Raw genomic sequence first — 12,884 nt, 5'->3', positions numbered from 1 at the left:
TTGTGTGCCCTTGGCAAGCTGTGTTTGTAAATGTCTTTTAACAATATTCACAGCAAGAGGAGGCTTCTCTGCCCATGCTCTCCTTGCCTGCAGCGGTGGTAGCGCCCCCTGCTGTTGAGCAGCCTGTACAGCTAGAGGGTTTGCACCTAGAGGAGCCCCCTGCTGCAGCCGCAGCTCCTCAGGCTGACTCACTTAGCAGCCCCAGTCCTGCCCCTGAGCATTTTCAGCCCCCACCACCACCACATGAACCCCACCCGTCTGGACCGCCTGGTCCAGAACCAAAGGTACCCGCTGTTTACCACCACCCACTTGGATCGAGCCTGGGCCACAGTCTGCTGTTTTAACTGCCTGTCTTCTCGCACATGCTTTCCACTCGCTCTCTGCATGAATTGCCCACACTGTGTGCCTCACTGAGCCCACTGTGTGCCTCTGGCTCCCAGAGAATGTGTGACATACTCGTCCACATGTACAATGGTGAGACCTGGGAGACCAGAAGGACTGGTAAATCTGAGTCTTTGGCCAGGGTGAAGACCATCCACAACCAGCCCTAACTGTTGCCTTTAACTTCCTTTGCATGGCTCCAAAATATTTTTTGGGTTCCTTTAGCGCTAACTCTCTTGCGTAGATGAAAAATGAGCACTTAGAGTGGCATTATTGTAGATGTGTCGTGTTGTAGTGCCAGTAGGTTGACTGACTGAATGTTGAATTGCATGATGAAAGCTAACCTGCAGACAGTACTCTTGATAATGATTTCCACCAAACAACTCTCCCTATGGAACAAAGTACTCACCTCCGTTCACTGCATTATTTTAATGTTCACATGCTTCGTTCTGAGCAGATGGCCATCAATGAACCCTCTTCCATAGGTGGGGCTTTAACTCCACTTGCTGTCTACAGGCTACACATCATATGTTTGATATGTGGCCTTTCAGAAATGAAATTGTCTTCACGATGAAACTTTTTTTTTAAACCACCAAAAAAAAAATCACACAAGAAATATGGATGAGCGTCATTCTTGAAAGGCATCTTGTCAAACGGGCATTCAGAACAATTTTGTAACCAAATTGCTTGTATAATTTGCACTTTGACAAATGCCATTAGTTAATTTGGAAAGTATGACTGTATGCTCACTTTCATGAATTTTACTTTTACATTTTGAAGTATTCTGCTGATTCATTTTTATTTGTTGTTGGGGATATCCTTCCCCGGCATTCTGTCTTGAAATACGATGGTGCTTAAAAGTGTGGGATCATCACCATGCGTTGCGTAACAAACACGTTCATTTCATATCGTCTCTTCACAGATGTACAAAAAAGACCTGTACAATATGGAGGAACCTGTGCGAATGAACCACGGCCTGAAGCAGTCTATGAGCTACAGTCACCAGCTATCATACCAGGACAAGCAGCCATACCGAGAATACGACCACCCGCCTTACGGTTACGATGGAGGCGGCTACACAGAACCAAAGTCTCACAACGCTGACTCTCACATGCACTACGACAACCGTGTGCCTCATTACAACGAACACTGGTCCCCCTACGACCAGCAGACCTCGCCCTCCCAGCCCACGGGCTACCAGCCGGCCCACCAGCAACACATCGGCTACAACCACCGCTCGCCGCACGAGGATCGCCCAAATAGGGACTACAGCCCTCCTCAGCCTCGATATGAAGACCCTCTTCCTGTGGGATACGATAGCAGAGCACGCCACACTAAGCCTGGGCCAATTCGTTACGATGATCTGCCTCCACCACCGCCACCTGTAAGCTACGATGCCCGCTCTCCTTATGAGGCAGATACTCTCAGCTTTCCCATCAACTCGCCTCGGTCTCCAGAAGCGCCAAAGCAGTATTACGGTGACTCTGGTCTAAGGCCATCCTACATTCCTGGTCCACACCGTGGCTTCAAGGCAGGGATGCATGAGCCTGTGATGAACTGTGAACCACCAATTCTTCCTCCGAAAACAGAGGCCCTCACATCCCCTGGTGAGCCAGCAGTCACTCCTGGATCCAAACCCTTGCCACCCCTCCAACGGGAAGACCCGGAGGAGGACCCAGCCATGAAACCGCAGTCAGTCCTCAACAGAGTAAAGATGTTTGAAAATAAACGGTCCGTTTCGATGGACAGGGCGAAGGAAGGAGAATCGTCAGTTCTCAGGGTACCTAGCTCTTAAATTACCGTATTTTCCGCAGTATAGGGCGCACCAAAAAGTCTTACATTTTCTTAAAAGCTCACCAAGCGCCTTAAAATCCGGTGCGTCTTGTGTATGGTCATTACGGTAAAATGTCGACCCCAAGATGGCTCCTTGCTGGAGACATGCTTACAATGTTATAACTTGCTGTTGGTTCAGTGAACTGTATTGCTGCTTTATTAAATAGGTTTTTGTTGCGGCTCCGAAAAAAGGACAGTTGTGGTGTTGTTTTTTTAAAACAGTCTCAACAAATGCGGGTACGTCTTTGTCCGTCTCCGTGCCTTCTCTTCTTCAGTTCCACTCGAGAGGAAAAACGTAAACTAACGATTACTTCAATGAAACTACGAAAATTGAAAATAATACATCAGAACTGAAAAGCAAGCAAGGTTATCACAAAATAAATTCTATCACCCCCTACAGAATTTATATTGTGACTTCATCATATTGTGAATACACAACAAAGGAATAACGACTACTGACATCGTTCTGTAGGAGGTATGATCAAGGAAATGCATTTTTTCTGAGGCGGTCATGAACGCCTCTCGAGTTGAATGGAAGAAGAGAAGGCACGGGGACGGACAAAGACGCACCTGTATTTGTTGAAAAAAGGAGAGCTGTGGTTTTATTTTATTTTTTTAAAACACAGACTTTATTAAGGGTTTTCACAGTCTCAACAAATACCGGTACTGTACGTCTTTGTCCGTCTCCGTGCCTTCTCTTCTTCCGTTCCACTTGAGAGGCGTTCATGGCCGCCTCCGAAAAACATAAATTAATGATTACTTCAATGAAACTATGACGAAAATCAAGCGAGAAAATACATAATAAATTCTGTAGGTGGGATATATAATTTCTTTTGTGATTTCCTCACTTTTTTTTGATTTTCTGTTTTGATGCATTATTTTCAATTTTCGTAGTTTCATTTATGTGCAGTAATAGTTAATTTACGTTTTTCAGAGGCGGTCATGAACTCCTCTCGAGTTGAATGGAAGGAGCATAGCACCATCTAGTGGAGGCATTGTAGATTGCGCCTCATAATGCGATGCGTCCAATGTATGGAAAAAAAATGACAAAATAACCATTCATTGAAGGTGCGCCTCATAATCCAATGCACCTTTTAGTGCGGAAAATACGGTACATAAAACTGAGCAACATCTGCTATTCTCTCATAAAGTAACAATATTGCCGTCACTTTTAAAAACTTTTGGCTTCTCTTTCTCTTTCAGCCAGCAGATATTCCCAAACCTTCAAATGCACCTGGTCCGGTGCTCAAGGCAAATTCGCTCAGTAACCTGGAGCAGGAAAGATCCTCCTACAGGTATGTTGACATTATTACAGCACCCTTCAGAAAAGGTGACCGAAAAGGTGGCTATTGGCACTTGCGCCATGTTTTTTCCTGCTCGCAATGCATTGTGGTCTAATATTAACCTATTGATCGAATATTGATGGACACTACTTTTCCAAGTGCATTGTGGGTAATTATGAGTGCCCTCCATTTATCCTACAAAATGACATGACACCCTTAATTTAATTAATAGTGCCCTAAATGGGGAATAGTTTACACACTTGGACAAGGACATTGTTTGAGCCCCATCTAGTGGAGTCCAGTAGCTGTGCAGCCAAAGAAATTCAAGGTGTAAACCAGACAAGACAGGCATCCTGGGTCTTCTTCATTTGCATTAGAATTTTAATAAAAGGAAATGTCCGCACAAAACTCCACATGAAATGATGCCTTATTGTTGTGTGCCTCATTTTTAGGGCTCCTGAGCCACAGAGGCCTCACACTAAACCACTTGATGATGTAATACGTACCAATCACTATGACCTGGATGAGGACGAGGAGTACTACAGGAAGCAGTTGTCCTACTTTGATCGTCGGAGCTTTGACAGCAAAGCCATGGGCCTCCCCAATCCTGGCATCAATCGCTTCCACGATCTGGCCAAACCAGCTCAACTGTTGTACCCGTACAACAGGTAGAACCAGACACCTTTTGTCACCACTTTCAAAAACCAAAACCAAAAAAAAACATTCCTGCTTTTCTTCTGCCTTTCAACAGCAATCACTTGTGTTTTTATTCATTCTTCATCCACTTTTATGTTCACCTAAATTAGGGTGGAGTCTGTCGAGAAAGTGAGTCCGGGGGATAAACGATATGATCCCCTTACTCAGATTAGCCCTTCTTCTCAGTACGGACCCCCGGGCTCTGCCATCCCACCCAATACACTGCCCAAACTCAGCCTGTCTGATGGTAAGCTATCTGCAGCAATATTCACTATTTGTCATATTTTGTTAGCATTATTATGCAACAGTATTTGCCAGTGTGTTGATTTCAGCTGCTTCATATTAACTTCTTTCTACACACGTCTCCTCGATGTGCGCTTCACACGCATCTTCAATTGCTGTTGTTCAAATGGAGATACAATTTGTTCACAACTACATTAGGCATTGTGCAGTGGATATAGAAAGGTGACACACGCCTGACTGAGACCAGGATAAATGATCAATACTGGTAACATCATGACACCTAACCTAAAAAACATGGTATGTGCACTCCAACTGTATCTAAAATCCTCTCGAATAAATAAAATCATATAATTTTTTTTTTAAAGAATTCCCATTCTACTGACCACACTGCTCTTTTCATGAAAAACATTCCCTTGGTGCGATTTAAGTCAAGTTTTTAGGGCTGTTGGTAATTTTGATGTGTCGCCTGAGAGAACCTCTCAGAATTTTGGCTCCTGCCAGTTTATCACTGTTATTTTTAACTGAAACCAGTCAGCCAATTGGAGAATCAATGCGCTCTCCAAGGAGCAGACTGAGTTCAGGTCCTGAGATATGTTGAGAAATAGTCAAGGTGTGCTGTTTTACTTGAATTTGAAAGCATTTTTTGACCGGATTTTCTCAAGGTGATTTTACACAAAAACATAAAAAAGCCGTTTGTTTCCAACACATCATCCAGTTTAATATTACAATACAGTGTAATACAAACGTCTCTTGACTAACTTATTGACAGGATCTTTGATTTAGTATATGTGGATGTAAGGATAAGTTCAAGGATGGCTGGATATAAATTTGGGTGTAATTCTGTGATTGGTTCTATTTTCTCCAGTGAACTCCATACCCGAGCCGCTGAGCCCGCCCAATCCGAAACCAGACCTGGCAGCTCTCAGACCCGTTTGCAGGGATGAACCCACACCCATTGGCTATCTGCCCCCAAGGGCCCTTCCCGACAAGTCCCCGGTCAACGGCACGGATACGGCTCCCCCGAAGACCATCGGTGCTCCCGTTCCCACCGGTTACAATCGCTACGTCCCCAAGCCGTACACCAGCTCAGCACGACCGTTCGAGCGCAAGTTCGAGAGCCCCAAATTCAACCACAACCTGCTGCCCAATGACGCACAGGTGAAGACGGAGCTCCTCGGCAAGCCCGGCGTGGTGAGCAACAGCGGGGGAAAGCCGCAGCTTTCGCCTCAGCCTCTGGACCATGACAGCGGTCTGGACACCTTCACTCGCACCATGGACAACAGACCCAAATACCAGCACAATAACATCAACGCCATCCCCAAAGCCATTCCTGTCAGGTAATTCTCACTCGGTTTCTTTTTTTCCACAGTGAGGTCACTGTGCTGCTCTTAACGTGCATTGTTCCGCACCAAACGCCACCCTGATTGATGACACTGACCCCTGCCGCAGCCCCGGCGCGCTGGACGATGACGACGAGGACGAAGGGCACACGGTGGTGGCCACCGCCCGAGGCATCTTCAACTGCAACGGAGGGGTCCTGAGCTCCATCGAGACGGGCGTCAGCATCATCATCCCCCAGGGTGCTATCCCGGAGAACGTGGAGCAGGAGATTTACTTCAAGGTGTGCCGCGACAACAGCATCCTGCCCCCGCTCGACAAGGAGAAAGGTCAGTCTCACTTGGAAGTTTGCCGTCCCAACTGCAAGTAGAGCTTCGAAGCGCGCCGGCAAGATGGCCCTCTTCAGTTTTGTGTACCGTATTGGCTCGAATATAAGACGGTGTTTTTTGCATTGAAATAAGACTGAAAAAGTGGGGGTCGTCTTATATTCGGGGTCTAGACATTATACCCATTCACGCCGCTAGATGACGCCAGATATCATTGAAGCGAATGCTGAACTTGACTCCCCAGGCCAAAGTGAACCCCTGCCACGAAGAATAAAAATAAAAATAGCGGTAGCACGAAGAAGAAAAATAAAAAATAGCGTTAAGAAGGAAAAGAGAAGAAAATAATAGAAGAGATAACAGAAAATGGAGAAGCGCAGTGACAATCTGGAGAAAAGTGGGTCGAAGATCGGCCAGGTTAACAGGCAGCTGAGGAGAAGTTATGATGTAATTTACATTTCAAAAACCAGAAGCCATTCATTTACGAATGTGATTGCACTTTAAATTTGAATGAGGCAAAACAACAGGCTTTTTCTCTCAAATATATTGTTATAATCATTTGTTTCAGATGTACTGTAATTATTTTCTGTATAAAAATGAATTTGGTGTTCAAAAAGTCTTTTTTCAAACTTGAGTCTTGAAAAAGAGGGGCTCGTCTTATAATCAGGGCCGTCTTATATTCGGGCCAATACGGTACTTCATTTCCAGCACTCTTTGAGGGACAGTTTGGCTTTTCAACAATGCTCTCTTCCTTTTTTTTAATGCTCAATCCTCGCTAATAGGAAGCATCACCACTTACTTTGTTTTACAAGCTGTACGCTGATAACTTTACATCGTAACGGCGTACTTGCGTACAATGGATTTTAGCATCTTCGCCGATTTTTAAAACTGGAGAGACCACACAACAAGGGAAGAAAATCATCACGCGTGTCTTGAGATGACCCACACAGCACGACAACAAACGCCACGCAAAAGTTTAGTTGTTCTATAGAAAGAGTGACTTGTGAATGCCGGTGCGTGTCCACACAGGGGAAACGCTGCTAAGCCCGCTGGTGATGTGCGGCCCTCACGGACTCAAGTTCCTCAAGCCGGTGGAGCTGCGCTTACCTCACTGTGCGTCTATGACCCCTGATGGTTGGTCTTTTGCTCTAAAATCCTCCGACTCCTCGTCGGGTACGCTGTCCTCGCTCTTTTTGTCCTTGTTGGATGTGTAGGCTGTAGGATTTGAATGATTGTAGAGGAGAGTGTGTTCACTTTCTTTTCCACATTCCTCATTCCTTCACCATTGGACCAGGCTGCTTTGTATTTGTATTATTTCCTAATTTTCATGAAATAAGCCAGGATTTATTATTTGGTCCCTCCCACAGAGTAACAATTAATGTGCTAATTGAAGGAATGCTCTTTTTCATCTTGCTGGCAGGCCAAGTTTTTCTTTTTGAACAAAAGTTTTTCTTTGCCACAGTCTAACTTCTCAACATTTCTCAGATTTTACAAAACCCACAAATGTTTGCTGTATGGCAAATGCGAATCTGATAATGATGTGGGGGGGGTAAATTAATGAATAATAAATATCAATTTAACAGCAATTCTACTCCTTGCAGTGCAACAGTGTCAGCATCAGGTGTGCTATTAACATAATCCCATCTCGTTTAGAATATTTTTATACTCAAATTTAAAACCCAGCAGTTAGAAATGATGGAAGGTGTTTTTAAAAAAATCCAATGTCCACTTTCACGTTTGTCTCCACTCTTTTTTTGTCTTTTATCACATTATTCATTTCCAATTCCCTACTTTTCAAAAATTAGCATAGATGATAAAGTCACTATAAACTTCAACCAACCGCTACTTGAACACACACAGCGCCAACATATACAAAACAGAGCATGCAACAATATTAACTAGTAAATTATTCTCTCTGCTCTGTGGGAACAGGCAACTGTTATTGGACCTTACAGTAGTTGCAGACCTTCTCTGCCTCTTCTTGCACTTAATTACGCTACATCCTTTGCAGTCGGGCTCAGTGCTGTGGTACTAGAATCACGGTAGTATACTTGGCTCATAATGTTAAAAAAAAAAAGTTAAAAACAAGATTTTAAAAATTTGTAATAATAATAATAAATTGTATTTATAATCTGCAATGTCTTGGTCTAACGCCTTTTTAAAAGCATGTGCGAAAATTAGCACATGCTTCACTGAGCATTCTGCGGGTCCTCAAGTATAATCATAAACTAGATTTTGAGGACTAAGTCGCCCTCCCCCCAGCTTGTAAATGTGTCACTGGCTAAAAGATGTCGCTCAGTAAAAAGCCAACCGTCTGTTAAGCCTTCAGAGTGGCTTCTACGCCCTAGCAACACTTGACTAATCGAATAACTCTTTGCCTCACATTGGAGGAGAAAAACATTCAAATCATTGTGTCGTTATTTCGTCTTTAAGTTTTGCTGTTGTTCTACTTTGAGACACTCAGACCACAAACTTAACAAGCAACAACTCGAAAAGGAGATTGTTTTTGAATTCATCTCATTGTTTAATTTCTCCATCGCCATACTGTACATGAAATGTGTTTGGGCTGGGAATAAAAATGGTTCATGTCAGAATTATCCTTTAAATCAGCCATGGGGAACCTGTTTTGTGTTACTTCAGTTTCATCTCGGGCCTTCCAGTAAATATCACTACATAAAAATGAAAAGATGCAATAATCAAACAAACGTTTAGAATGCATTATAAGCATTTGGAGTTGATACTTTTGAGGGCTTTTTCATACATGTGGGGGGGGGGGTATTTTTTGAGAATTACATGTTGGGCCTGACGAATCATATTGGGCCAGAGGTTCCCCACTTTAGATTTCAAGAAGGGGTTCTCAAACTGGGGTCCACCAGCTGTACGCTTGGGGCCTTACACATGGTAGTTATTTTTTATTTTGGAGGGGGGTGGGGGGTTTCATTGGAAAAATATCTTCCTTGTAAGGGTCGCTGGACGGAAAACATTTGAGAACCTCTCATTTAAACGCTCATATATGTGGAAGCGTATTGCTGCCTCGTCGGGGGGGATTCAAGTCAGTATTGCGTCATATTATCGTAAACATGATTGATTGGATTGATTGATAAGTGAGACTTTGTCATTCAGTCCAAATTATGACCTTAAATTGTGATATTGAATTTTTGAGTTTCTGGTGTGGCAGCAATACGCTTCCGTAAATGTTATTAAATGTTTATTCATTTATTTCGTTATTCATTTAGTTAGTTTTCTTTTATATTGTGTGCATTTCGTGCAGGTGACCCGAAAAGCTGGCAGAACAAATCTCTCCCCGGAGACCCAAACTACCTAGTGGGTGCAAACTGTGTTTCTGTGCTCATCGACCACTTCTGAAGAGGGCGACAGCTGGTCTGTTCCTGAATGTGAAAGAAAAGGTGGGGGGGGGGGGCGTCTGTTGCCTCCACCAAGGCCAAAGGGTGGAGGAGCATACAGCGTTCACCTCAAGGGGTGAATCCAACACTCTCACGTTGTTTACCAGCCCCGCACTAAACAAACAAAAAAAATCAACACCACAACCGTGAGGACAGTCAGCAGAGTCCAGCTGTTCTGTTTTTTGGGTGGGGGTGGGGTAACTTTCCCGGTGCTTTTAAGGCTTGCAAAAAAAGAAAAACAAAAAAAAAACAGAACTTTTGGACAGTGAGACTGAAATGGGAGTGCATGATGGTGCCACAGACTTGAATATTCTCATCTTGACATTTTTAGCGATGATTTGTAAAATGTCAGGGGCCTCACTTATCAACGCTGCGTATGGGCAAAATGCACAAAACGTACGCAACCTTCTGCGCAAAATTTGTGTCCTATCAAAAAAAAAAAAACACTTGACAGATGGGGGAAAAAAATGTAGTGTATTATGCGTCTCGCACGTCCACTGCATCAAGCAGCAACTTTAGATTATATGTACAGTTTTTGCACTTTGTGTACAATTTTATGTTCATGTTTTGTTGGTACTTTATTTTTTTTTTTTTAATGATACTGCTCATGCCTTTTAAAGTGCCCCTCGGGGATTGGATGACATTGCGGGTGGGGTTCAAGAGCCCCTTTCTAGGAGCCCTCGCCTAGCGCGCCCAACTCTAGAGGAAGAAATAAAGGACACATGAAACCACTTTTAGTTTTGCCTTTGCACTTTTTTTTTCTGTCAGCCACCTCGCTGTCTGTTGATGTTGTAAATTGGTTGCACGTGATTGAAATGTGGTCAAATGATGTCATTTCCCCCTCTTAACCTAGAAAATAAGAAAAGAAAATGTCAGTTTTACCACTACCACATTTTAAGCATATGCAACCTAGCTATACAAATTAAAGGGCAACGATGTTCTTTGCAATAATGTTTTCTGTGCCCCCACTAGTCTAAACATGAATATTGCATTCGTGGGATAAGAATGAATCCGATTCATCCATCTGTTTTTATTCATTTCGATGCGATGCTGTCCGCTGTTGACATTGGCGTCAAAGGTGCCCTCGGGCTTGCATTGCGAACTTCATGTCTCACCTGTTCCCTGCAATGCAAGGGCAATTGAAGTCGACAGCAGAGGCGGTATAACGCAAAAATCGCCGGCCCGCTAGGACCCATCAAAATTGCCGTAAATCATTTCCTACGAACACGATATTAATCAGAATATCACAATGAGACTAGTGAGGGGGAAATAGAATATATTGCAAAGAATTTTTTATCACCCATTGCAGCGGCATTTGCTTTCTCAATGGTGGACCGTATTTGTGTGAGCCGGATGTGTGCGTCCCCCATTTTAGTAGTCACAACATTGTCAATGTGATTTTTTTTGGAAGGGAGTTGGGCTTCTACTTAAGTCCGGCTACTTATTTTATATCTCCGTCTTCCTCCCTGTCATGTTTTATTGTTGTTGTTCATTTGTATGCCAGCAAGGTCACAAAACAGTATTTATTCCCTTCCTTGTTTCCACCCGGTTCACAAGCCGTACGATTTCGGCACGGCCCATTTCAATTCGCGTGTGGTGCTATTTGGTTGACTTTGTGCATACAAACGCAAGCGCGACACACTTAGGAAGTATTAGTTTGCGCATGTGCGGGTTGATAGGTCAATTTTTTTGGGTGTGGGGGGGGGGTCATACGCCATTTCAGCATTTGTGTGTGTGTACCCTGTTCGAAAGAATCCTACGCGCTCTTTGAAAAGTGAGAACCCAGATGATGATGTTTAATATTACTGAGGGTTTTTTTTCCTGCAAAGTGTTACCCCCAAAGGGCAAAGTGGGCATACACCAAAGCATTTTGTTTGCGGTTGGTGCGGCTGTGAAGGATCTCTGGAGACTTGCTTGACGTGGCTTGATGCCACAGAATAATGCAGACAGAAACATAGTTCACTCTTAGCATCTATGACGCCCCTCTCTGCTGAACTGAAAGTGATGATGACTGATGATTTTTTTTTTTGTAGAAAATCTTTTACCATAGATCAAATATACTGACTTGATCTGACAAATTCCTGCTGTCTAGGGATCTATGCATGTGCTATGACTCAGGTCCAGATGCCTGCTATCACTTCTTCACATGAGAAACCATCCAACACTGCGAGCAATGATGCCTTATCTGCATATATATATACATATATATATATATATATATATATATATATATATAAAAGAGAGAATCCATCCGGCACTCTGGTCACAGTTGACACAAAGTTGTCTTTTTTTCCCCTTTTTTTTTTGTCCCCTCACCCCACCCCGACCCCTCTCTCCTAATCGGAATCTTGATTCTAGCACACGTGAAGAATAGATGCCGATGAAATGAAAGGTCTTGCTTTCTTTTCCTGCTATGCATACGAAGTGTGACAATGCGCAGAAAAGGAAGTGGCTGTACATACCGCTAGCATATGGCCTTGGTTCTCTGTAAATCAACTTTTGTATATCTTTATTGTTTTGTATAAAAGAGAAAAAAATGTTTGTTTGGGGGGGGGGGACAAGGAAAAGACAGCGAAGAAGTTACATTGGTTATGTTTGTACACCGGTTAAACCCCCCCCCGAGCCTTGGAACTGACTCGCGCAGTAATAAGTCTGACTTTTCTACGTACTGCATAAATACAAGACCTAAGGCATTTTTAACCGTATGAAAAGTTTTTATTCTTATTTACAAAACAAAAATAGACAAGTGCTTGATTTAAATGGTTTTAAAAGTTGCGCTCAAAGGGTTTAGGGGAACGACAACTGGTCCCTTCCTTTATTTGTGATACTGGATGCTTTATTGTGTGCCCTGAAATGTATTTTTCTACTAATAGATGATTTATTATGGCACATCAGTACTATTTCCTTTTGATATGATAACACTTCAATGCAACACTAGTTTTTTTTCTCCATGTTTTGAGCATTCTTTTTATTTATTTGGATTTCTTTTGTTTAAAAGTTTTTCTCCCTCCGCAACATTTCTTTTTTTTTTTTTTAATGTATACCACTGTATTAATAAATAAATTCATTTTTAAAGTAAACTACTCTGTGGGCTGAGGTGTCTTGTCAAATTATGTATTTATCTCATGAAGTGCTTATTTTGTTGTTAGCTGCATAGCAAACTAGGCACGTTCTCCATCAAATTGGGATTTAGAGAGAGTGCAAATTTCCACATAGTGTGGAACATCGACTATTTATGTTGATGAAATTGAGTAATTCTCTTAAAGGAGTCCCAGGTTAAAGCAAAAATCTTTCAAGTCGCTATATTATGATACCATATTTTTAATATGATAGAACAGCTTTTTTTGTAAGAATCTAGTCAGAATATCATGTGCATGATGTCG

The 12,884-nt window shown here is 42.8% G+C and overlaps 1 protein-coding gene across 9 annotated transcripts in view; it reads left to right on the top strand.

The window, feature by feature from the left end:
- tjp1b (tight junction protein 1b) overlaps window positions 1-12,581 on the top strand; it is a 69,940-nt gene extending 57,359 nt beyond the window's left edge. For 4 of the 9 annotated variants that reach the window (XM_086108745.1, XM_086108744.1, XM_086108750.1 and 1 more), the window contains 9 exons: window positions 54-284; window positions 1,304-2,161; window positions 3,418-3,509; window positions 3,950-4,165; window positions 4,304-4,440; window positions 5,302-5,773; window positions 5,886-6,103; window positions 7,127-7,270; window positions 9,369-12,581. In XM_086108745.1, coding sequence (XP_085964871.1) covers window positions 54-284; window positions 1,304-2,161; window positions 3,418-3,509; window positions 3,950-4,165; window positions 4,304-4,440; window positions 5,302-5,773; window positions 5,886-6,103; window positions 7,127-7,270; window positions 9,369-9,463 — 2,463 coding nt within the window. In that variant the 3' untranslated portion in view covers window positions 9,464-12,581. The remainder of the gene's footprint in view (window positions 1-53; window positions 285-1,303; window positions 2,162-3,417; window positions 3,510-3,949; window positions 4,166-4,303; window positions 4,441-5,301; window positions 5,774-5,885; window positions 6,104-7,126; window positions 7,271-9,368) is intronic. The other 5 variants (XM_086108752.1, XM_086108747.1, XM_086108746.1 and 2 more) reach the window with 4 other exon arrangements.
- The last annotated feature ends 303 nt before the right edge of the window (window positions 12,582-12,884 follow it).

The sequence above is a fragment of the Hippocampus guttulatus genome, chromosome 4, assembly GCF_054856545.1.
Source record: "Hippocampus guttulatus isolate MCC_2025c chromosome 4, RoL_Hgut_1.0, whole genome shotgun sequence".
Lineage (NCBI taxonomy): Eukaryota > Metazoa > Chordata > Actinopteri > Syngnathiformes > Syngnathidae > Hippocampus > Hippocampus guttulatus.
The sequence above is the reverse complement of the archived record's forward strand: the minus strand, read 5'-3'. Positions and strand labels throughout refer to the sequence as shown.